The sequence below is a fragment of the Pantherophis guttatus genome, chromosome 11 (assembly GCF_059756535.1).
Source record: "Pantherophis guttatus breed Tessera chromosome 11, ASM5975653v1, whole genome shotgun sequence".
NCBI classification, from domain to species: domain Eukaryota; kingdom Metazoa; phylum Chordata; class Lepidosauria; order Squamata; family Colubridae; genus Pantherophis; species Pantherophis guttatus.
The window spans coordinates 25,290,326-25,316,941 of NC_142073.1; the positions used below are offsets into that span (position 1 = coordinate 25,290,326).

General features: G+C 42.5%; 1 protein-coding gene across 2 annotated transcripts in view; it reads left to right on the forward strand.

Annotated features, from left to right (window-relative positions):
* WTIP (WT1 interacting protein) overlaps positions 1-24,143 on the forward strand; it is a 54,450-nt gene extending 30,307 nt beyond the window's left edge. For both annotated transcript variants that reach the window (XM_087877141.1, XM_034425568.3), the window contains 6 exons: positions 3,045-3,112; positions 11,532-11,594; positions 17,854-17,984; positions 18,564-18,615; positions 19,715-19,783; positions 20,064-24,143. In XM_087877141.1, coding sequence (XP_087733267.1) covers positions 3,045-3,112; positions 11,532-11,594; positions 17,854-17,984; positions 18,564-18,615; positions 19,715-19,783; positions 20,064-20,216 — 536 coding nt within the window. In that variant the 3' untranslated portion in view covers positions 20,217-24,143. The remainder of the gene's footprint in view (positions 1-3,044; positions 3,113-11,531; positions 11,595-17,853; positions 17,985-18,563; positions 18,616-19,714; positions 19,784-20,063) is intronic.
* The last annotated feature ends 2,473 nt before the right edge of the window (positions 24,144-26,616 follow it).

A 26,616-nucleotide genomic window follows, 5' to 3' on the forward strand; every position in this document is an offset into this window, starting at 1 on the left:
ATGTCCTAGGAAGATCGTCTGCAAGTAGAAACTTCCTAGTTTGACTTCTAGAATGTTCCTTTACAGTAATCTTCCCCAATTTAGGGTCTCTTCTCAAGCACTGTTGATGGTAGGAGCTCAGCATTGAAAACAAGGACCTTTATTGTGATCAGTGACCTGTCCGTAGGACACCTTACATTCATAAAGTACATAGCGTTATTTCACCCATTAGGTAAACAGATTAGTTAAAGTGCTGGACATTCTACATATAACTTGATAAAATTTGGGTACATTTAAGGAACTGAAATAATTTGAATCTGAAAGTTTTAGGTAATACTGATCAGGATATTTAATTAGGTATGGAATTAGCAGCTCATGGCAAGTCCCAATATAAAATGGTAGGTACATTTGATTCACCTGAGCTAGGGATAAAACTCAGAAGGCCCCATTTTTTGTGTATTGCCTTGACCCAAGAGAAAATAAATCTGTCAAAAAGTGAGGTTAGACATGCCAGGGAGAAAAGTAGCTTAGTCCTATATGTGAAAATATATATAGCCAGGCAATGGATTCAGTCTTGCTAACGGAAGCTTATCTTTGACATTGGATCATGTTTGAGACATAATAGGAAACTTGAAATAAAATCTTGAGGAACTTAGTCCAAAGGGGAAAAGAATGGTATGCACCTATCTGAGCCCCAAACAGTAATTGCACCCAGACTTGGGCTGAATGCATTAAAAGTGCAGTAGGAACATTGAGTATAAACAAACGTTTCAAGAACTGTGTCAGGTCTCTGGGCTTTTTGAATGACATATTTCATATGCAGCCTACATTTGGTTGTGGCTTGAAATACAGTGCTGAGATATTTGGATGACTTGATCTGCTCAGTTGGAGTATTTAATTCCTGGGTGTATTTAAGGTATTTTGTGAACAGTTCATTTTACTGTGCTGTACTTAATTTCTAGGGCTTCTGCATTACAATCTTCATCCAGGGCCCAGAATGCTCTGTCCTGGTTTCCCAGGTCGGGAGAATGGTGTGAATGGACTAAATAATTAATATAATCCTTCAATAATGAATGTATCCCTACTGAACTCTGTCAACAGGGATTTTCTTGGAATAGTGATCCTGAGAATAGTTGCATCTGATTTTTAGAGTTGAATTGTCATAGAATTTGTAGACAGGTGAATAACAGAATGTTAACAGAGTTGGAGGAGATCTTGTAGGTCATCTAGTCCAACCCCCCGCCCAAACAGGAGACCCTACTCCATTTCTGACAAATGGCAGTCCTGTCTCTTCTTTAAAGCTTCCAGTGGTGAAGCTCCCACAACTTCTGAAGGCAACTTCTGTTCCATGGGTTGATTGTTCTCACTGTCAGAAAATTTCTCATTATTTCCAGGTTGAATCTCTCCTTGATCAGTTTCCATCCATTATTCCTTGTCTGGCCTTCAGGTGCTTTGGAAAATAGCTTGACCCCCTCCTCTCTGTAGCAGCCCCTCAGATATTGGAACACTGCTATCATGTCTCCCCTGGTCCTCCTCTTCACTAGACTAGCCAGGCCCAGTTCCTGCAACCATTCATTGTATGTTTTAGCCTCCAGTCCCCTAATCATCCTGGTTGCTCTTCTCTGCACTTTTTCTAGAGTCTCAACATCTTTTTATAGTGTGGTGACCAAAACTGGATGCAGTACTCTAGATGTGGTCTTACTAAGGCTTTATAGAGTGGCATTAGTACCTCACGTGCTCTTCTGTCTATGTTGGGATTTTGGAGTTTTAAGATTAGAATGGAAGTTTAGGTCATGGGCCACTGTAAAATCTGTGAATGCTGCATAAAGCTTCACAGCTATATTTTGAAGAGTATTTCTCTACCAAGTGTTGCAGAATAACAACGTGCTCAAAAATAGAGCAATAGTTTTAAATCCAACTTGTTCCTTGACTAATTATCTATGAGTAACCAGTCCTAAAACATTAGGGATAGGTTTCTGGCATATATTTTGCTGGTCATGCTCAGTAGACTGACGGGACATGGGTCAGTTGGAAGATTCTGATTATCTTCCTTGTAAATAGGAACTGTTAAGGCCAGGCCAGGCCTCAGTCTTTGGGAATCATCACGGTATGATAGATGTATGTAAACAGAAAAGCTAATACCAGAGTCCACCAGTCCAAATTATTTTAAAGAACCTCAGCTGTAATAAAATCTGTGCCTGACAGCTTGCCTGGGCTGAATTCTTTGAGTCCTTTGCAACTTCAGCCCCTCCAGCATATGTGAACTGTCAATTTAATCAAATTCTGTGTCAAACGTAAATCATGTATCATGTATAGGGTTCGAAAACTTCTCCCACTTGACACTGGTACTGTATTAATTAGGGAGCTCAGGATGGTTTAGTGCAGGGGTGTCAAACTCTATTTCATTGAGGGCCTCATCAGGGTTGTGTTTGATGTGGGGGGGTGGCCAGGGAGGGTGTGGCCAGCTCGACATCACTAGTGTTGGGGTGCCTGTGGTGGCCTGAGCGCTCTGCCAGCGAAAACGGGCTCCCAAGCTCCGTTTCTGGCTGTGATGGCCTCCTGCAACCCTCTGTCAGCAAAAATGGAATTCGGGTGGGCCATGGGCAGCCCTCCTGAGCTCCCATTTTTGCTGACAGAGGCACTACAGGCCGGTCCTTCACTGATTTCAGGGCAGCCCTGTGGGCCAGATCTAAGCACCCCGCAGGCCAGATCCAGCCCCCGGGCCTTAAGTTTGACACCCCTGCTCTAAAGCATTATAGTAGTACAAGCTTTTGAAAGCTGATGAACATCTTGGCTGAGTCCCAGAAAGCTACAAAATCAAATTGTTTTCATTAACTTCTAATTAAACTTAAAACTTCCTGAATTACAAAAATTTATATGACTGCATATATATTACATATGGCACTTTCCCCATTCTGTTATGTGAAAAATTGCTTTTATACCCAAAACTGTAGTTTGAGCAGATACTCCTGAAGCCCTCTGTTCCTATCCATTGTATTTTTATTAACCCCCTTTTGTAATATCCCCAAAATATTAAAGGTCTGACAGTGCAATATTTTTAACAGGGAGAAGATTACGGGGGAAAGCCTTCTACAATGTTAATGGAAAGGTCTACTGTGAAGAAGACTTCCTAGTAAGTAAGATTTTAGGCATCTCTGAGTCTTGTAGGAAATTAATGTAAGTGTGTACAAAACTCACAGGCAGCTATACATTAAATGAGGCTCAATTTCATTTGTGTGAATTGCAAAATCAAAGACAAATTGTGAATAATTGGTTAAATTCTTAGGAAGTTGGTTACTGATAGTAGCAATAAATCCCTTTTTTTCATGTTACCTTGATTATGCTCCTCTCTGAGGAGCAGCTGTAGGGCATAAGTACCAGAAAGGTGCTGGTAAAATCCAGTGTACTAGCCTGCCACTATGTGAATTTTTGCACGGATTTTTCCTTATTTTAAGTATAAATTACAGAACCATTTTTGACAGATTGGAGATGGAAAGGAATCTTAGATATCATCCACAAGATTTCAGGCTGGTTTTCCATCATAATTCTGTTTATTTGCATAATTATATTGCCTTTGTGAACTAATTGTGGGATGAACTGTTCCCTCCTCAGTCTTTTCCATCTAGATGGTAGATGGCTGGATGGCAGTTTCCTATGTATGGCAGTGTGTAAAGTCAAGATAGCCATGTCCCGTATGATAGCACCTTGTTTCTTTTCACATGGGTCACAGGGTTTTGGCTGCAGAGAACATAGCATAGTCATGGCCACCATCCTAACATTTTCAATCATCCCTACATGCTGATACTTCACAACAGTTGTTGTGTGCGCAATCTGCACTATAGTCTCATGACTAAAAGGAGCTCTTGCAGGGCTCTAAAAAGCTTGTTGAGTTAGCCATGAAAGGCAGCTGGGTGACTTGGGTCAATCACTAGGAGATTGTGAGTTCTAGTCCTGCCTTAGGCATGAAAGCCAGCTGGGTGACTTTGGGCTAGTCTCTCTTGCTCAGTCCAACCACCTCACAAGGTGGTGGTTGTGGGGAAAATACAAGGAGGAAGGTGTGTTGGATATCTTGGTCGTGTTGAGTTATTTGTAAAAACAGGAAAGGTAGAATGCAAATAAGTAAGCATTTTGACTATCTTGGAGCAAGAGATAAATATTGACAGTGAACTAATAGAAGATCAGTTATTTGGATACATCCTGAAATCCTAAGATCAAATGTCGGAAGTAACGGTAACAGGCACAAAATATGCCATGGAAGTAGTTATATGATTGTGGGGTTTGTTTACCCAATTGTTAGACCATCTCCCTAGATGGAGCAACTTAGGCTGAAGAACCTCCACTGGAGGCAGCTATTTGGGGACGGGCAAATGGCCATTTCATGGAAGTAGCAATTAGGTTGCGTTACCTACTTAAAATAATCCTGAGTTAGGAGATGAGGTAGGGTCCAGAATACAGTAATTCTCTGCTCCATGTAGAAAACTAAATTTAAACATGCTTGCATGTCATGTAACATTCTATCATAATCTGTCTTGTTGTAACATAAATGTATAATTTTGGGGTTTTTTATGGTGACATCTTTTCAGGTATTTGAAGAATACTATTATGTCCCTTCCCAGTTTCCTTTTTTCAGGACTTCCCAACTCTTTTACATGTCCTTGTAGGATATGTAATCAAAAGAAAGAAAATATACTTCAAAATGAACACAAGAAGCCATATATTTCCAAGATGTGACATAATATTTTGTCACAATCTAGATCCAAATTCCAGTAGGAATGAGAAAGTAGTAGGACATCTTGGGCTATTTCCAGTTCCAACAGAACCAAAGACTGTCGTGATGTTGAAAGATAGAAGAGTGGCATGTTCTCTAATGGAGTTTGCAGCACAGCTTCTAGAAGATGTTAGAAAATTTGGGAGCATTAGAAGGTTGTCTGGTGGCCAAAGAGTTGGGAACTGCCAAGCCAGTCTCCATGGACTGAATGCTTTGAAAGGAGAGTAAGGCCTTGATGGTTCACTCTCTGGTTGGTCAGCAGGCCTCCTGTGGAGGAAGTCTTGAGAGGATAGGCTTCAATAGGGTGTGTGTGTGTGTGTGTGTGTGTGTGTGTATACATACACCAAAGTATGTGGCAATGGTCAGGTCCTACAGTTCAGTGAGAGCAGTTTCCACAGGAGGACACTTTATCTTGGGAGGTAGTTCGGATTAGAATTCTTGCAATAAGAATTCAGTACAAAAGTTGGAGGACTCACCCGAGTGGCTCCTAATGTCTGTGTCTGAAATTAAGTTCCTTATCAGCAATTTATCAAAAAATATTTAACTTAATAATGTGGTATCATTATATGCCACCTTTATAGATCTTAAGGCGTCTTTTGGTCTAGTATCCAGGACCAGATTATGGGAGAAGCTGGAAGCCTCATCAATCCATCAATGAATTGTAAGCTTCTCGATTTAATTCACGCCCGAGACATCCATATGATTCTTAAGGTCAGGTGCAGTATGCAAGGGTTCTCTCGAAGCCAGTTGCAACACAAAGGGGGGGGGACAGGAATTTATCCCCCCCCCCTTCAGTGTTTAGGTCAACAGCATGGTGAGATGTCTACATGGCCCAAAGTTCCATCCCCTAAACTTGAGGATGGCAGCATCGCCCTTCTACTCGACACTGATGAAGCTGTAGTTTTCTTCAGACATTAATAGGCCTCAAAAAAACTCTGAGAACTTTGGTCCAATTCTGCAACAATGACAATCTGGAAATCTGAAGATAATCTGAAGATTATAGCTTTTATTGAAAGGCCGAAGCTTGTTTATGGTGCATTAATGGCCATAAAATAAAACAAATGATTAGCTTTTATGTATTTAGGAATAGTCATGCATACCATCGGCCCATTGCAAATATGCTGCTGCTACTGGACCAAGAACTGCCGATGACACCCTTTTCTGGTCCAAGGGAGAAAATTAGGTTCCAGCCACACTTCAACTCTTTTAGGCTAAGCCACTAGCTCAGTTCCTTTATGGGACACTAGTTAGATAATTGGCCGCCCAGCTTCTTAAGAGGGTGCCTTAAGAAAAAAAGAGAACATGGGGGCAACAGGGAAAGAAGTCCTTTTGTGTTGTGTTGCACGGTTGTGCGCCTAATCTGAGTTCTGATTTTGCAAAGAACCCAGCCATTGGTACTGCTGCACAAACCCTTACCATTGGGACTGTTTAACTTACCAGTTGGATTAGGCTGGCATTCATTTAGGATGATCCTTTTGCCTGCCTTTTACTCACATAAATATTCCCAGCCAGATAGTCTTCCTCCCTTTCGATGATAAATCGCAGCATTCTTAAAGCCGAAGAAAATAGGGCCTGCTATTTTTAGTTGGGAACAATCTGCTCTCCCTGCTGGCCTTTGAATACATGTTAGAAAAGGGAAACATACTGTAAATCATTGTTGACCCGGGCAAAAGATTTAGGAGAAATTTCCATAAATTTAGAACAATTTGGTCCACCCTGGGAAGGTGACATGAGTTGTGCGGGACTAGAGCAGATTTTCTGGTTTTTACACCAATAGTTGCCAATATAGATTATGCAGTCATTTTTAAAGCTATGACATTTGGAAAACAAATGTTAATGACCTCCTGGCAGAGTTCTTGCAGTGGGCAGGCACAAGGCCTTCAAGATTGACTTATCTTCCTCAGTTCTTCGATTTCACATTGACAGCCACATCCTGAGGGTGTTCACTATGCCAGTGGGTTGCTTTTGATGCCCTTTGCCACTCCCTTTTTGAATTCCTACCCTGTCCCATCTAAGGGTAATCCTAGGGGACAAATACAAACAAAATTGATAGGTCAGACAAAGGAGAAAAGGACTCAAATGCTTTCTACCAATGAAGTGCTTCAATTACATACAGCTATTGTGGATAGCAGGTTCCTTGAACAGACCTTGCCATCCTCATTCTCTCTACCTATCCATCTAGCATAGGGTTGGGGAACTTTGGCCCTTTGATGACTCCCAGAATTCCTGAGCCAGCCATGTCCCTAAGTCATAAAAGGGCCATAGTTCCCTACCTCTGATCTAGCATGAATAAGAATCAGAGCTCATTCAACCAACCCTGGTTCGGCAGTGATTGCCACACAGCTAAGAAACAACTGCCTGTTTCAAGGAATATAAAAAAGGATTCCCCCTCCTACTCACGACCTGCTGCTGCTTAAGAGGAAGTATAAACAGCTAATACAGCTAAAGAAGAGACAGGGACCAATTAATCTGCTACTCATTCCAAGAATTCAGCTCTATTCTGGAAATATATATACCGTATTTTTCGGAGTATAAGACGCACCTACTTTTTTTGGTTGTTTTTTTTTTAAAGTTTTTTTTTTTTTTTTAGACAAACACACATACAAACATACAATGTATTTTCTTTGAACAGAGTATTTGGCTGGTTCACAAATTTAAACAGTGTTTAGTCATTTCAATTAAATTTACAATTTCTATATTTCCTTTTTGCCATATATATTCCTCATCTATTTTTAAAAAAAAACCAATATTACCCTTCATTCTCATCTCTAATCTTAATCAAATTCAATTTTTCCCTTCTATTCTATATTATACCCCTTCCCATTGTCATCTATTTTTATATCCATCCTCACATTGGTTAATTATTTAATATTACAATTGTTTTATACAAATTCAACATTTTTATATAAATCAATTATAACTATCTTTTTTGTATATTAATCAATATGAACATGAATATTCCAATTATTTCCATGCAATCCAATTTCTTACAAATCACTTAATTATATTTACCAATAATAATAAACCAAATAATTTTCCCCATATATTCCTCCAAACCACAACTTAACCATTTCTGCTTTCAACACAATATACAATTAATAGTATCTCAATTATTACAATTCTCTAGTTAAATAGAGCTTTTTTTCTTTTGTGTTTTAAAAACTTGAACTCTCCTCTTTTGCCCTAAATTTCCCATTGTTTGCACCTACCTTTTTTGGTGAGGAAAAAGAAAAAGAAATATCTCTGCCTCATTTTGTCACGTTGCAGGAAAGAGCCTGCTTTACTTTCAGTTTCGTTTTTTCAGCATAGCTAGGGAAAAAAAATCTGCTCCAGCACTCTGCAGCAAGCAAGAGAGCCCTGCGCAAAACAGCTGAGAGCAAATCAGCTGAGAGTCGGGAGGCCGATCTAATCAACTTGTGCTAATTAACCTAAGCTGAAGCTGGATGGGGCTGTTTTTTCTTGCTGTTTGCTTGCAAGAAGGTAACTGCTGCGAGGCACAGGCCAGAGGGTGGGCGTCAGTGGGTGGGCAGGGCTACATTTGGTGTATAAGACGCACCTAAATTTCCACCCCCTTTTGGGGGGTAAAAAGGTGTGTCTTATACTCCGAAAAATACGGTAGCTCTTTGATCTGCTTCCCCTTACTGACTATCTCACCCTATATTCCCATTGAAGGTGCAGATGGCTGTTCACACAGGAGGAACTGCCACACCCAAAAGGGAAATTAGAATCTGAAGCCCATCTCCTGCTCTCCTGGCCCCCTGTGTCAGGCTCTGAAATTACCAAATTGATTGAACACCTGAAACCAAACAAACCTCCAGAATACAATCTTATTTCAGCAGAGATGATGCAAAATAATCTAGATTGGTGGGTACCTGTGCGGGCTTCCCTATTCACCTGTATCGATAATCATGCCAAGGTTCCTGGCGATTATAGCCTAGCTTTGGTGATCCCATTTTATAGAAAAGGAGGCAGAGGGAGACCTAACCGATTACCATCTCATCTTAGTGCTTTCTCTGTGCTATCCATTACTTCCTTGATATCTTCTCTCATATGTGAACCAATTGTTTCCTTGACTTTTTTCTTGTTTTTTTTATATATTGAAAGAAACTTATTATTTTTGACATTTGTTGTAAGTTTTTTCCTATCCAACTCTACTTCTCATTTTAAAAAATTCTTCTGGCCAATTTCTGCCCATTTTTCTGATAGTCATGATTGTTACCCTGTGCTTCTGCTTTCTTCTGATTTGATAATCATATTTTCTCACCCCTCATCAAACATATTTATAAATATCTTGAACAAAATAGGGCCTAGAACAGGGTCCTGTGGTACAGCCCTTGGCAGGCCTATCCAGATCACTCATTCGCTTTTTGTACAATTATTCAACCATTGAATCCATCCGCTGGTAACATAGTCCAGCCCACATTTTGCAGCCTTCTGTACTGGAATCTCACCCAGAAGACTTTGTCAGATGTTTTTCTCAAGTCAAGGTACATTATACATACCACATTCCTGTGGTCAGCTAAACAGGTCACTCTTTACAGAAAAAAGAGATGAGGTTGGCTTGTCATGATTTATTTTTGATAAACCCATGTTGTGTCCTGCCAAGTATGCATTCTTTTCTCACAAATGAAATACTGAATAATCTAATAGTTTATATCAACTGACTAGTCTGAAGTGACTTTAGTCCTCTTTTTCCCAATTTTTTTCAAGACAGGAACTGTTCTTCTCCAATCTTCTTGATCTGATTCTAAAGACATAAATGCATTAATGTTGGCCAGGGACTCCTAACCATCTTTTTATTTACCTTGGATTTTCACTCCTTTTTTGCCAGATGATGGTTTTCCTTTGGAGACAAGATTAAAGCAGAGTAATTGCTGAGAAGTTCTGCCCTCTTCCCATCACTTGTCACTCTCCTACCAACTTTTGCATCATTGGGTTTCACTTACAAGCATAAGCTTTTTTATGTTTTCTCATACTCGTTCTGCAAATATAAGTTATGTGCAGCTACTCCTCCTTGGTGGTTACACTCGTTTTCTATCCCTTGAACCTGAGTAAAAGCTCCTTCCACCCAGAATGGCTTCTAAAGCTGCTCCCTTGTTCTTCATTGGCATGGGATACAATTATGTGTCAGAAACGTATTTTAAGAACTCTCCATCCCTCCTAGGCTCCCTTAAATATGAGGATTTCAATCCATGGCATTCCCTCTGTTATAAGGTTGCTTAAACCTGCTTCTTGAACCTGGTCTGCATATGCAACTGTGTAGCAGGTTTTCTTTCTGTTGGATCTTGCATCCCAAGAAAACATGAGTCACTTTCTGTCAAGGTCCCCACAGCTTTTACCTCTTCAATCATGCTTGAATGAAAATTTTGAGGGTTTTATTTGCCATCTTGGCTGAGTTGGTTCTCCAAGAGTTGTCCAGGTGATTTGACCTAGTAGAGTATTATCTAGACCTTCTGCCTGTCTTGGTCTGTACCACATCCCCACAACAGTATTTTTGCTCCTTCCCTTTCCATGTGTTCTTGCAGGAACCTCATGTTCAGATTCCTGCATCTCAGCTCACGTGTTCCCTTTTTTCACATGAAATTTAATTCCTTCTTCATTCAGGCTATTTTTGTCCTTTCTCTTCCCACACACGCATGCAGACATATTTTGGCTACATTCGCCTAACATGCCTTTGCCAGGTATATATTTTTAATAAATTCTACACCCAATAATCCTTGCATTTCATCCCTGAGTTTCATCCTAGAGGATTAAGTCACACTGACTAAGTCATTCTTCCTGCTTTTAGATTTCCTAATGTTTCCTGTTGTTCCTCACATTTGCCAGTTGCACCCAGGAATTCCTGGGTCACGTAAGATGATCTATTTCCAACCTATATTGATGTGCTTATTAATCACTGCCTCCACATTAGATCTATTTGCTTTTAATTTTGAGATAAAAAATATTTTTATTAGGTAATTACACTTAATCTACCTATGATGCCTTTGCCATTCTTTCATGCCATGTCTTCTCCTGGCTTAGTGACACTATGGCACAACAGAACATAAACCAAAATGAGGAGAACATTGATGAGGAACTATTTTTGAAAGCAATATCAGAAAAATCACCCAGATAAATGGGCAATTTAATATTATCTTGCATATTTAGTTTTTAAAATGTAAAATTACGTGCAATCTCTAATATAAATGGATACGACTTCATAGAATTGAGGATGGAGGAGAGGAGAATTTTAGTAGAATCATCATTCGATTCTATTATGTCTAAATAATAACCATTTGGAAAAGATTTAAGAAATAATACCCTCCCTGTCCAGCCACCGGAACAGAGATTCAACAGTTCCACCCTCGATTGTAACAAAGTAGAGCTGTTGGTTTTCTTTTGTCTGATGTGGCAAATTGAAATTTGTACTCATGAAATTGAAAAAGATGTTTCGGTGCAAAACCGGATTCACAATTGCTGTTCTCACCATTGCTTGGGGTTTTGCCTATGTTGAAGTGAGTTTTCAGTGTTAAATATCACAGGTATCTTCTGAGTAATAGTTTCATTTTAACTAGGTGAAAAAGATTTCAGTGCAAGCTTGCCATGCAAATTGAAATTCTTGGATCAAAAATCTCTCCTCTCCAGTGCTATTGTGAAAAGGTTGGGAAAGTCTCATTTTCAGTTTAGTAGTTAATCATGAATATTTGCTTGATTGCCGAAAAGAAAATGTGTTTGTGACTTAACAGGACGGAAAGGGAAAGCCTTGTAACTGTCTCTCCCCGCCTCCCCTTTGTTTTATGAACAGTATTCGGGGTTTCAGCAGACGGCAGACAAGTGCTTCATTTGTGGCCATCTCATCATGGAAATGGTAAGAGTCCTGGCGTCAGAAAAAGGGTGGCCGCTGGGTCGCTCGGGCTGCAGCCTTCTTCTTCTCCCCCAGGCACGCACGCACACACACACACACACACACGCACAGCACCATCACAATGGAGGCCAGGTTTGCCTTTTACGTTGAACAGGTTCAGGAAGGTGCCGGCAGCTGCATTTGTACAACCTGCTAAGCTTGATTATTTTTAATCATTAATGTTTTGTAGTGTAATGTTCTAAGAATTTGGCCGATTCACTTTCCATTTCAGTCTGTTGTGTGCAGCCAGAAAACAGATTGGTCTCTGTTGCATGAACCCAACCAGTCACAGGTGTTGTGTCTTAGAAAACTCCTCCACCACCCTGAGCTCCCCAGGGCTCCTCTCTGTGGCCCCAAGACACATTCCAGGTGGTTCTGAAGGATGGCAGTTCTCTTCCTTGCAGGCTGCCTTTGAGCCTCCCACAGTGCCCGAGTGCTGGATGGGGCTGAGCCTCCCCCTCCCTCTCCCCCGGGGGAGATTTGCCTCATGGTACTGCATAAAATCATAAAATGAACCGATTTTTTTTTCATGGACAAAGAAAGTTTGCCACCAAGGGAAATTCTGCTGGCAATATATTAATACAAATATTTTTGCTTCTCCTTTAAAAATGTTGCACCAGTTTTTGTTTCTTCAAGAGATGGCGGGAAGGTATTCCAGATAGCGTTGAAAGCCATTTGTCTCATTTGTAAAGAAGACGGAACCTTCTAGCAGAGCAGTTGCTTTTCGGACAGTCCTTCCTGACTCCTGGAGAGAATGGGGCTTCTTCCCAAACATTTGGCTTCACAGATACCATAGTAATCTGTTCTCTAACTTAATCTGCAAAAATTGTGGATGCTCTTATCACTGGAGGGTTTCAAGAAGAGAGCGGACAGTCTGGAATGGCGCATGCTTGAGCAGGGGGCTGGACTAGAAGACCTCCAAGATCCCTTCCAACTCTTATTCTGTTAGCCAGACGGATTGCGCTTCAGCAACTGCTGAAAGATCAGGCCAGGTGGGCCTCTTTAGAAAACAAATGGGACAACGCAACCACAGCCAACTTGCTGTGGGACAATTCAACAATTCAGTTTAATTATTTTAAATAATTTTTAAAAATATTTTAATTTTTCTCATTCACATTTCATTCTGTCCTTCCTTTTGCATCCCTTCTTTCATGATTCTATTCCAGTGTTTCTTCAATATTATGTAACTCTTGTCCTGCAGCGAGTTGACTGGGGCGAATTGTCCTCGACCCCTTTAGGAATGATGCATCCCTGGGGTGTCTCTGCAAAGTTGCCCGAGTCCGATTGCCTCCTCTCCCTTCAGGTCTGCAACCCCCTCCCCCTCCCCTCTGCCTCCAGCACCCATTCCACTCTCAAGCAAGGCTTCGCTTTGAGGTCCAGCTTCTGCCTCTCGAGGGCTTCCTCGTGCCTCTCCTGGGGGATGCCCACTTGAGCGTTCTGCCCTTCTCTGGTCAGCTCTCTGGGGAACTCGGGCTTCCTTCAGGGGCATGGGAGGGAGTGATGGTGAAACGTAGCTCTCCCCCCTCCCTTCCGCTTTCCTTGAAGCATTTATACACTCACAATTTTACTCACAAGCCTTCAAGCCAACATTGCAGCTAGAATAATTGGGGGCTGTTCAAGGACCAGAGGCAACCTCGCCTATCCAGGACCTTTGCTTACAAAAGCAAAACGCTAAGACAGATTTGGAGGAAGTGGAGGCGACGTTTGAAGACCGGCAGCTCTTTCAAGGGGGCAAGTCAACTGCTGGGACCCCAAGCTGCAGTGAGCAGTACTTTTTGGGGGGGGGGTGGGGGTGTTTCTGCTGGGATCTTTGCCAGAGCTTGGTAAGCAGCTGGAAGAGGAAGAACACACTGAAGCAGCAGCTCGTTGCAAGTAACGTAAGGACTTTTGGAAGGAGGCGAAGGTTTCATTCTGCTTTGCAGATTATAATCTTTTGCTTGAACCAAGCATTAGAGGACTGAGCATCAAAGGCCTGTTTAGATGACCACCTTGCAAGTTCTAGAAGGGTGAAGTGCAACAGCCTCTAGTGGGGACGGTGTGTGCTGCAGTAAAGCATTGTGTCCAGACAGGCTAAGTGGTATGTCTAGTCATGGACAGTAAAGGACCCTCACAGAGCAGCCACTTTCTCCACTGCTATTCCTCACTTTTCATTGTTTGCAGATTATATTAGAAGAGTGCTGGTGGCGCAGTGGTTAGAATGCGGTATTGCAGGCTCATTCTGCTGATTGCCAGTAGTTCAATCCTGACCGGTTCAAGGTTGGCTCAGCCTTCCATCCTTTTGAGTCAGTAAAACAAGGACCAAAATTGTTGGGGGCAAGATGCTGACATTTGTAAACTGCTTACAGAGGGCTGCAAAGCACTGTGAAGCGGCATATAAGTCTTAAATGCAATTGCTAAGTGCTATATTTGGTCATTTATTAGGTTTCCCTCCTGCCTTTCATTCAGGAGCTCAAAGGGTAGCATTCCTTCCTACCCTTTTTCACCCACAACGGCCCTGTGGAGTAGGTTGTGTGCAACTGGCCCACAGTGACACTCGTGAACTTTTGTGGCTTTCAATCTCTAGCAAGGAAAAGATCCTTGTTGGGATCTGTTCTTTCTGTCTTCCATTTGACAGTCAGAGAAAAGGAGAAAAAACTCTGACTTGAATTAATACTTGATTCAAAAATGTTGAGGATAAAACTTACCTCCTCCTTCACCCAAACTTGTCTTTGGTCTCTGCCCCCCACACACCCCCACCCACCCTTGGCCTCTCTGTCCCTTTGAGGGGCTCCAGAGCCCTCCTCCCGCTGCCCCTCTCCCTGCAGCTCCCGGGAGAGCCAGCCTAGCCTGCTGCCCCGCCCAGGGGCCCGCCCAGGAAGCCTCTCAGCCACCGAGGAGGTCAGGGGCTTGGGGTGGGGCAAAGCCTGGGCTGAGGGCAAGAGCCCTTTCGAATTCAGAATTTATAAAAGTTTTATTACACGCAGCAAAGTCCGAGACCTGGAAGAGAATTGGAAGGAAAGGAAGAATTGCTTTCTGGAATTTGGTCTCCATCATTGCTCCCTTTCATCAGAGCAATCCACAATCAGTTTCACTGAACCTGCTGTGCAAACTATTTGCTCCAGTCCACTTTTTGCAGGCTGGGCATTTCCTCTTCCTCCCATCCACTCACCCCCACCCCCGATCTGGCTTCCAGACAGCCTCCTGCCAAGATTCATTCATTCATGGCAGAGAGCAGGGAGAAATGGAGGTTGGCAAAGCCCGCCTGATCAGCTCCTGACTTTGGACTTTCCCAGGAATCCGTTTTTTCCCTCCTTCTCTCTCTTTCTCTCTCTTTCTCTCTCTTTCTCTCTCTCTCTCTCTCTCTCTCTCTCTCACACACACACACACACACAGCCTTGATGCTGCTTTCCACGTTTGACCCTGGAGCTGCCCCCACAGCTGCCTCTTGCCCCCTCACTGAGCCCCCATTTCTCCCCCTGCTTGACTCCATTGGTATTGCTCTAAAGAAATCTCCATGCCCCCAGTTGGCAGCCAATAAAAGCCCCCGGGCAGTTTTTGTTCACAATAAACTTTTGGTCAGAATTCTGCCAACATTTTCCCAGATGCCTTTAATAAATTCATTTCTCTGTGGTTTTTGCATTCATTCTTTTCCAATCACTAGGCACAGCTGCAGCCTTCACAGAGTTTTTTTTCTTTTTTGCTTTTATTAATTCTTACAAATTATGTATTATCATAAAGAAGAGGTATAATCCTAATAAAAACAAGTTTAAAATTGGTCCCAGAGACAGTCAGAATGATTGATTTCCAATATTTGAACAATTGGAAACACAGAAGTGGATGTTTGCTCCTTCTCACTCAGCAGGTGTTTCTCCATCATTCCAACTGTGATTTTAGAAAAATGTTGACCAAAGGTCAATCATGGACCAGTTACCTTTCTTTTTTCCCTATTCATAATATTTGAGTACAATATTTTTTTTTTTTTAAAGATCATGGTATTTCATACTCAACCAGAAAAAGTACAGCTTGTTTTCTTGCTCAAGTAAAACTTCAGCCTCAACTCCAGCGCTAGAGCGGTTCAAAAAGGCCACTTCACACCATTCCCCATGGCCCATCCGGTCATTGCCCTGCAGTCCAGCATTCCCCAGGACCAGCCTTGTGCCACTTACCTTCAGGCAAGAGTCTCTTTCGTTGGTCAGGCCCCTGCAGCCTCCATGAGGCTACTGGGTGTACGTGCCTTCGTTCTTGAAGCAGCTTTGGAGAATGATCTTTCGTGGCCTCTGGAGCCTCCCAAAACCATGTGGAACCATGCTTCCTCACACAATTTTCAGAGGCCCCAGAGGCCATGGGAGAGGACACCCCATTCTCACATGGCCTCTGCAGCCTAGGAAAATCGCAGGGCGTGCTTTCAAGAATAGTTATTGTCAGGTATTGATGAATGCAGTTATGCCACCCAAAATATAATGGTATATTACTGTTGATGTGTGTCACAGGTTTATCATCGCTGACCTAAAGCTCCCAATTTGGCAACATAAAGATTTGTGGGCTTCATGGTAGTTGGGGAATTCTGGGAGGTGAAGTCCACAAGTCTTTTAAGCTGCCAAATTGGGAGACCCCTGAACTAAAGGATACCTGATTGAATTTTCATAAACATTTATTCACATCAGTCATCCCTGCATAAGTTGAAACTTTCGTTTCACAAATCTTTCAGATGATTATGCGGCAGTTAAGGTTCCCCTTTGTGGATTTAACAGATTAAAATTAACAGATTTTGGAGTTGGAAGGGACCTTGTAGCTCTCGTCCAACCCCCCGCCCAAGCAGGAGACCTTACACCATTTCTGACAGATGCCAGTCTAGTCTCTTCTTGAAAGCCTCCAGTGATGAAGCTCCACAACTTTTGAAGGCAACTTCTATTCCATTGGTTGATTGTTCTCACTGTCAGAAAATGTCTCCTTGTTTCCAGATTGATTCTCTCCTTGTTCAGTTTCCATCCATAATTCCTTGTCTGGCCTTCTTCATGACTCTTGTTAAACCAAACAGTTCAATTCCATATTCTAGCCTGCAAGCCCGACCAGAGGAGCTGCTCTGGTCAGGATCTGGTTAAATCTTTTCTCTTGCTGCCTCTTCAGTTGCTACCAAATGTATCACAGTTCATAAATGGCTAGAAGGCATCAGTGATCCACAAAACATTGCTCTTGCAGTCTGCTCTTCAGATGATGAAATAATAGCAGTGGAAATTGCTAATCTGCAGTGCTGCTGCTGGTTTAGGCATCAGTAATCTTGTTAGATCTTCAGAAGAAATATAACCATACCAGCTATCTGGCAACAATTCCACTGAGGGGACAAAAAACTGATTTTGGTTGACAATCAAGGCCATGGAGCTGGTAATGGACTTTTCACAGCAGAGGGTTCTTATGTGCTGAAGGTAGTCCCAGGGCATTCAATAGCATTGCATTGCCTCTCCCAATCTCTGTTTCTCCCTTAGGGTCGCTTGAGATGACACACCTCCCCAACTATCTGGGTTTCAGAGTCTGATCTAATTTTCAATGTTGTTTTCTTTGTTCACTTCTATTTTAATTATGCTTGGATTTGAAAGAATCTTTTTTCTCAAGACTCTGTGGGAGAATGTACCTCCAACTGCGTTAGTTAATACAGGTGGGAGAATGTTACCAGTATCTGAATGAAAGCATGACAATAAGAAAAGATAGGGTTGAATCTCTTGGTGCTAATTCCTTTAGTTAGCATGCAATACAAACCAAGAACAGTCTTAAAAAGTTCAAGGGATAATTATAGTCCATCTGCCAATCAAAAGAGTTGGACTTGCTAAAGGTAATGTTGGGTGAATCTCTTTTTTGTCTTTTGGAGATGTTGCCACAAACAAAACAGGGTTGAGGCCTAAAACTTCTAAGGAAGGCTGGTTGCAATTCCAGACTTGGTTCTAAAATTTGCAGAAGAGCAGAGTAGAGGGAGAAACAGTCATCCCTACTGATTAGTCCTTGGATTGGATTGTAGATGTCTAGGAAACTCAGCACTGCTGTCTAGGCTAGGAATTTTAAAAAAGCATGCAGGAATGGCAAGCGACAACTGTATTGTGGCTTCTCAAGAGTGCCAGTTACTCCAGCGGTCATTCCTAGTCATCCAAATGATTTCCCCAAGCCCGGCATTCACTGTCTCTTCATGCATGAAATAAATGATCAAAAGCAGGAAGAGGCTTTGCATAATTTGTGACCTGTGATTCTTTTTCAGATTTTGCAAGCTCTCGGGAAGTCCTACCATCCTGGCTGTTTCCGCTGTGTGGTGTGCAATGAATGTCTGGATGGCATACCCTTCACTGTGGATATGGAGAACAATATTTACTGTGTCAAAGACTACCACACGTGAGAATGCAGAGCTCTGCAGGGCAAAAGGAAAAGGGGGACCCCCGGCTCAGATCATGAGGAAGGGTTGACTGCTGCTAAAGGATCCAGGATCCAGGATCAAGTCCACTTAAGGACTGGCAGCCAGGCGATCTAGTGGTCAACATTTCTGTATGTTGCATTGAAAAATGTAACAGGAACCGTGGCTATATTGAAAGGAGATCACGGCTGTTTTCTTTTTTCTTTGAAACATTTCCATCAGAATTAAACCCTGCCTACTAAAGCGATGGCACATGGGGACCAATAGGTCTCACTAGACGGCAGCCATTCAGTTGAGGGGATTGTCTGAGGTTAATGGGATCATCATTTTGTTTTGCTATCCTGCTTTGACTAGAAGGAGGGATATTCTTAAATCCATAGCTGAATTTAGATTTCATACCATTGTGGCCTAAAATAATGCAACACACTCATGGGATGGAGTTGGGATTAGCTATCATTGTTTGCTTTCAATTGTTAAAATGCTGCCTGCCATTCTCTCTCTTTGCTTCTCAAGAAAAATATAACTTATTTTCCTCTTTCTTCCCCCCTCCCCAAATCTAGGGTTTTTGCACCCAAGTGTGCTTCCTGTAACCAGCCTATTTTGCCAGTCCAGGTATGTTCTTCTTTGTCATTTGATTAATACTTTGGCCTCAGCACAGCCATTGTGTGCTGGCTACAAACACAACTTTTTGTCTGCGCAGCTGAGTTCTCATATTGCTCCAATCCTAGGAATTAAATCATTTTGATCTTTGACTGCTTGCTTCTCCTTTTCTTCTCTCTCTCTATATATATACCTCTGTCGTCTGTCTGTCTGTGTCCGTCTATCTATCTATCTATCTATCTATCTATCTATCTATCTACCTACCTACCTACCTATCTATCTATCTATCTATCTATCTATCTCACTCTCTCATATATACCCATAATGCTCATATGGTATATATCCAGAGGCAACAGCTTCTTGCGTACAATCTGCTGGAAAGCCTTTCCATGCCCATTAAACTGAGCAATTCACTGCAGGCACTTCGCCTCCTCAGGCACAGGGAAGTTCACTAGCTTGGTTTCCATCATACATTGACCCAGTCGGCTGTGTTGGCACCTGCTGAAGCCCTCCAAAGGGATCCATCTGCCCTCTTGAGTGGGCAGTCTCAGCAGTTCTCAATGTCTGAACCGTATGAGATTCCTAAAGTGTTTCTTTTCTCTACTCCACTGATGTGGGCTCCTGCCTTTCTTATCATAGAAATAGGACCAAGCCCAAATTTTGCACAGAAAGTATATGAGCCGTGGTGGCACAGTGGTTAGAGTGCAGTACTGCAGGCTACTTCTGCTGACTGCCCGCTGCAGTTTGAGTCTCACCGGCTCAAGGTTGACTCAGCCTTCCATCCTTCCGAGGTCGGCAAAATGAGGACCCAGAGTATTGGGGGCAATAGACTGACTCTAAACCGCTTAGAGAAGGCTGTAAAGCCTTGTGAAGCGGTATATAAGTCTAGGTGCTCCTGCTATCTTCAGGAACCATAATTTCTCCACTTAATTTTGCAAGGAAGGAAATCATTTTTTTCGGGAAATGGAAGAGGTTTCATTGTGGCACTTATATAACAAGGAGGGATTTATATTGTTACAGAGGGAGGTTTCAAAGTACCTTTATTTTCCTTGAAAGCCAACGATGGACACCTCCCCAATTTTCACCCTCTTTCGCTGTCTCTCCAAACTAGGGTTCCGAGGAGACCATCCGGGTGGTGTCAATGGACAGGGATTACCATGTGGAGTGTTACCACTGCGAGGTAAGCCTTAAGAGCTGCTGAGGCAGCCCAGTTGAAGGGAGGGAGCGGTTTAGGACTAGTCCTCCCCCTGGGAAAAGAAATCTATTCAAAAGGGTTGGTGGAAGCATATTCCTGGTATGTTTTGCTTTTATTTCCTAATTTGCCTAAAGACCAACCATGACCCAAATGACTTGAGAATCTCCATAATAGACATCTGTACTCATCATGTCTTCCTGAAGCTTACTTCAGGTATCTTAAGTCCACTGGCCACTAACGGATGGGGGAATCTTCTTTTTCTTAGGATTGTGGACTCCAGCTGAATGACGAGGAGGGCCGCCGATGCTATCCACTGGAGAGACACCTGCTCTGCCACACCTGTCATATCAGGCGCTTGAGCACTAAAGTGTCAGTACACTCTCCCTCTGGGTACCCCATGCATATCACGGAGCTCTGAGGCTTCCGCTTCCCATCTGCTCAAGGCCAGGAGGAACCCCTGCTGGGAAAAGGGCTCAACAAAAGACTCTCTAGAAAGACAAAGCAGCCGCCATTATTTATTGCTTCTAAGATTGGAAAGGAAGGGGCACCTCTTGGGTTGCCTCTGGGTACAATTTCCATGATGCTGGTACTTGAAAAGTTGTGCACCCCATGGATTGGATGGGAAAAGGGCATGATGTCAGAGCTGTTGGGATGATTGGCCACCCATTAATACTGGCTTGTTGCTATTTTTATGGTTGATTGTTTGAGCTCCCAGAAGAAACTAGCTTTCCAACAGGAAAGAGACCAAAAGACTTTCGCCATGTTTTAGGTCTTCTTGCACCCTGACCTTGTGATTCTCACAATTTGAGAGGCACAGTGGTTGTTGCATGCATCAAAAGAGTGATGGCCAAATTGAATGTGATTTAAAAAAGGAACCACTTTGTAGGGGATACCTGTGGGCGTTCCAGCTTGGCCTTTTGTTGGGTTTTGTTGAGTACACAAGACACCATGAGCTGGAAGCCCATGCATGAAAGGACAGAGAGCATTCCTATTTCAGGCTGTGTCAGGCACGGTTCTCAGGTGCTTGGCAAGGATGTGTTTCCAGGTGGGGCAGAACACACAGCTAAGGGGAGAGCTGCAGGCTCTCTGGGAAGACCGGTTACCTCATAGCTTTCTGGGATCCGACAGGCAGCAACGGTCTGCAGAGGAGCCTTGCTGAAAGCAGGGCTGCAGATGGGGAAAACAGGAAAAAGCTGCTCCATTCCCAGTCCACAGTTTTTTCTTAGCACTCTTCCGTGGCAGAACGTGTGAATGTGTCAGAATGGGAAAAATTTATATACAGCATATTCATTAAATTTAATTCAGATTTGAATTCAGCCAAATTGAGTTTCTGTCCCATCCATTGCTTTGCACCTGCCACCACTTATTTTTGAAGGGAACTTTCCCAGCATCCCGAAGTTCAGAGGCAGCCTGGAGTCCAGGAAACGATTCTGCTCAAACAACAGCAGAACCTGCCAAGGCCCAGGTGCACTGGGGCTCCCTGCAGAAGCCCTGCTAGTCGCTCTCTCTTCCTCAGGACAAGGAAAGCGGATTCTTGTGCTGGATCCACCAGGGGACTGCAGGCAAAGAAACGGGATCTCTTGTCAAGAAGGATCTTCCGTACATGTCAAACTTCACTTGGCACTTCTCAAAATCACTCTTTTGAAATGGACTTCGGTTAATAACTTCAGCTTGGAGTGTCTGCAGAAAGGATCCAACAGATGAAGATGCTGGTTTCAGCTGCATGGTGGTGGCCATTGTCTTGACTCTTTCCACCCCATTGTCCTCACCTGAAGAGATCCTGACTCTTGCAAATGTACAACATTTCATTCCTTTCAGTTTAAGGGATGGCAGCTCTGTGCTATGACTTGCAAACATACTTCTTCTAGAGGTATTTTTAAAACAGTTGCTTCCCTATTTTTCTTTTTTACAACTTGGTTATAACCCAGCTTTAAAGGCCAAGTTAATTATACTTGAATCCACAGCACTTGCATAATAATTCCCATGGCCTCTTGACCATACAAAGCATTTTTAGATAGGTCACAAAACATTTTTTAAAAGTCTCAGGAAAGTCTTTTTATCTAGGTGTTTGGATGTAAAGAAATTGGCTCAGATGTATAGCAGGGAAATATCTAATTTGGAGCATAGAGGATTTTTTTTAATTAGCAAAAATTAAAAAGTTAGCAGTCTTACACTTCTATTTTGGCTAGACTTTTAAAGCACATTTCCAACTCTGGGAAAATCTGTGTTCCATATGGAAAATGTTTACTTTTTCTATTAAAAAAATAAGTTACATTTTGTTTATTTGAGACAAGGAGGTACCATTAATGTAATTAAAACTGACTACATCAGTATACTCTTCAGGTTCAGCCGTTTTGTATTAATTCCGTGCATACATTGACCTTGAAACCGTTTCCACTCGCTCCTTCTGATAAAACCACCTGGATCAGCCCTTTGTAGACTGAAAGCTGTTGGTGCTCCAGCAACTTCAGTGAAAGTCCACTTTGGGAACCGGATGGAAATATATAGCTAAATCTGTTTGAAAAGTGCAAAAAAGGCCCCTCGTGGAAGAGCAGCCAGGCTGACTCCCCCCCCCCCCCCCCCCCGACTATTCAAATAGTCCAGTTTGCTGCAGCAGGACCGTTTCCCAAGTCTGAAGGGCTGGGAAGAGGGAAGAATCAGGTGAGTCAGTGCAAAAGGAATGTAAGCAGTTCCTTCCAAATGGGAGCACGATGGGGCGCTTTGAAACGAGTCCCCCTCTCCTCCCCTCCCCATCCCATCAGACTAGCCCTTTTAAGGCTGTTTCTGATGGTCCCGTTGGCCTTTTCATGTTTTGAAGTTTCCAGAAAGTCCTTGTAATTCCTTTGATTTTACTGCAAAGGTTCCACCTCGTTCCTCTTGCTTTCTGGTTCCTTCTGGAAAGTACCTCTCATTCTTCTGCTGTTTATGGCATCTTGATTATTTTAGTGTCAAACTTGTCCATTCCTGCTACTGCCTTAATCTTCCGCAAATACCATAACAGCTAAAATATGTACACAGCCTATTATTTTTCAAACATACCAGGCTATTTCATTTGTTTAAAATATTTGGGGGGATTACTTCTTAGATACTTAACAGATTTGTCAACCTGGTGATTTCCTTTGTAAACATTTTGCTGTTTTAATTTTTGTTTTTCCTCCATTGCCAAAATACGATCACAGCTGAAGAGTTCTCTTTTTTCAATGCCTTTTTTTCATTTTAAAAATATGGCCTTTAAGGAGAAAGCAGCTAGAAAGTGTCATATAGCAAAAAAAAAAGATACTGCAAAAAATGTGAAACATGCTACCTCCCATCAATAGTGGCTGAACTGTGGAACCCAGGGCCCCTCGAGGGCTGGGCTGGCCCTGCTCCACAGCAGCCTGGTTGCTTTGCCCACTGGCCTCTCTTGCTGAAAGCATGGGGAGGGAGAGATGGCCCTCCCCCACCAGTCCTGCCAAGGGAAGCTGCCTGCCAGCCTTTCTCCTTGGCAGGAGTTTCTCCACCTGGTGCCCAAGGACAAGGGGTGCCGCACCAAGAGACGCCAGATGGTGGAAGCTGCAGACAAACACTGGGAGTTCAGTGCCACCTCTACATTTACTTCAGAGAGTTTGGCTCCACAGGGATGAAGTGCTTTTAACATTTGTGCCAAAATATTTATGGGAGACCTTCCTTCCTTCTTTCCACTGATACATATGTGCATGAGCGAGGAACCCAAGATTGATGCACTTAATGAAAACAAAGTAAATATTTGGAAGACCCTCCTGCCCCATAACTTAAGATTCCAAAGGAGATGAAGAGATTTAAGGATGGGGAAATATTTGTTTCAAAACGGGTGGAGGTCTTATCATTTAGAAATTAAAAAATTGATGGGAGAGTTCCATTGAGTTAGCCCCCATTAAACTCTTGTGATTCAACTAATGCCATAACTAGAATATATGATTTGACTTAAATTAAGTTTGTTTCTTGAGAAATATTTGCATTTTCTTTAAAAGAATATAGGTTTTATTTCCAAGAACTTGGACCAATGTTAATTTTTCTTTTGTAGGAAATAAAAAAATGGCCAATTTGTATATTATGTGTCTAGTTTACATCTGCAAACATATTAGTTTAACCATGTTTGTATATATCTTTCTAAAATGTCAGACTTCTAGTTCATAAACTTGTCAGAGTTTTTGTGTTACCACATGGTTTCTATGATTGTTGAAGAATAAATGTTGGGAAATATAGATTTATTTATCTAAAAAAACTACTTATATTATCCTAAGTTATTTTAATATTAAAAGTCAGAATTTCATTTAACCTTAGATGTTATAATCTGCTTTTTTTCAATAAAGACATTTTGTAGTTACCTCTTGATTTTATAGTGTATTAACATAGAAAAAAATTGACATAAGGACAACTTACCTGTTACATGACATCATACATCATTCTTGAGACTTATTTACTGTCACTGGGAATTAGTTGGGTAGCCATATAAAATTTCCTAATAAATATTTTATGTTTCTTTGATTAAACCTACATATTTGTTTATAGTCATTTTAGCCCAGAAATTCCAAGCAATTCTAGAAAAGTAAACCAGAGGGGAAGGATCGGCCCATCCATTACGAACTTCAAGCAGCTGCTTCATGGGGAGATTGGAAGGCATTTTGCAAATCTCCATTGGATGTGATAGTGGAGGCTGAAGAGAGAGAAAACCTCTAGGGGAGATATTTAAGATACAAAATTAATTCCACTCCTTTCTGAATAAGTTCTTTAGCACTAATAACTTGTAGTGTTAAAGCAGTTTAGTTCTTATGTCACCATCTATGTGTTTAGTTCTTATGTCACCATCTATGTTACAGCAGAGTTCCCCAAACTTTCTGGCTTTGTGGACTGGTGGGGGGGAGGGGATGGTTCCACACGAGTGGTGGGCAAGTGTGTGTGCTCAAATTGCACAAGTGGGCACGTGCACCGCTGCTCATTCAAATGGAGCACATCCTTACCCGCAGCTCACACAAGTGGGGATGTGCACATGTGCGCTCACCTGCCACTTCCGCTGCCCGGTTCTGAATGGCTCAAGGCCCAGTAGTGGTTTGCAGCCCAGGGGTTGGGGACCCCTGTGTTACAGTCTCAAAAACCTCCAATGATGAAGCACCACAACTTCTGGTGGCAAGCTGTTCCACTGGTTAATTGTCCTCACTGTTAGGAAGTTTCTCCTTAATTTCAGGTTGCTTCTCACCTGGATTAGTTTCCATCCATTGTTTCGTGTCCTCCCTTCGGGTGCTTAGAATGTTTTAGACTAGAATAGAGCTGGAATGGACCTTGGAGGTCTTCTAGTCCAATCCCCTGCTCAAGCAGCACTTCCTATACCATCTGAAGTGACTGTCCAGTCTCTTCTTAAAAGCCTCCAGTGATGGAGCACCCACAACAAGCTGAAGGCCAGCTGTTCCAGAATTGCTTAGAGGTCTCTGCAAAACAGACACATAGGTACTTCCGAAGAACTGTTGTTCTTGCCATTTGTGACAATATTTCTGGCTTTAGTTTTTATGATTACTCTTGTATGGAGGCAGGTTGTTTTCAGTGTCTGTTGAATACATTGCCTATCTCACAAGAAGTTACTCTGGGCAGCATACAACAAAAAATGTAAAACAATATGTCAAAAGCACATTAGAAATGCAAAAAAACATAAAAACACCTAAGAGCAATAGAGAGACTTGTGATCTCACCCCAGAGACATAGTCTGTCCCACAAGGCCTGATGACATAGCCAAGTTGTGAGGGCCTTCCTGAAAATAAGTAGGGATAAACATTAACTCACTGGGATGTGGCGGTGGGGATTTCCACAAGGCGGGCACCACAAGAGAGAGGTCTCACTTGCCTGGGCCCACCAAATGTCATTCCCTGACAGGCTGCATTCCTCATGCTGCATCTGATGGGACAAGCAGATGTAAGCAGGTTGAAGCAGATCCTAAAATAACCCAGCCCTTTGCTAATGAACCTGCAACTGGAGAAGCCTGAAGAACATCGTTGGCTACAGCAGACCTCACTCCCTTATTCAGGCCACCTGAATGGGTTCTACTGTAGGGTCAGGCTTGCTTCCTTCAAAGTCCAGGAAAGAATGAGCCAAACTCCATATTTTATAGAGTAATGTACTTTTACTGGAAAATGAAATGAATGCAATCAAGCAATAGGCGCGAAAGTTGCATATAGAAAGCATCCCCTCCCACTGTCCATCATCAATCACCCAATCCAAAGGTCTCCCAGAGGTCAGGTGGACACACGTTTGGCATCGTCATCAATCAGGAACACGATGACGGTTGACCCGATAGCCACTTCGGTGCTTAGGTTTCGTTTCTTCAATCCACCAGCTTGCTTCCCTCCCCCCATGCTCTTCCCTCCCCCGTTTCTTATGGCAGCCAAAGCAGAAAGTCAGAGGCTGACAGTAGGTCCAAGAAGAGAAGACTGATCTCTTCATCTTCTACTACTACCTACCCCATCTCAGATACACTAACAGTAGCTAATTTTCCTACACCCATCTCCATCCCCCTGGGCCCTCCACCTCTGGTGATCTTAGAAAAAGATGTGTGAGGTCTATTTCATAGACTAAAAGATGAAAAGCACCAGGTCCAGACAGAATGACTCCTCCTTGCTTGAAGGTCTGTGCTGAACAACTGGCCCCCATCTTCACACAGTTTTTAAAAATAAATTACTGGAGACGTGTTATGTCCCTTCTTGCTTCAAGCACTCTACTAATCAACCCAGTTTCTTAAAAATCCTCCCTCAGGGAGCTGAATGATTACAGGCCAATTGCTCTAACATCTGTGGTTATGAAAACCTTTGAGA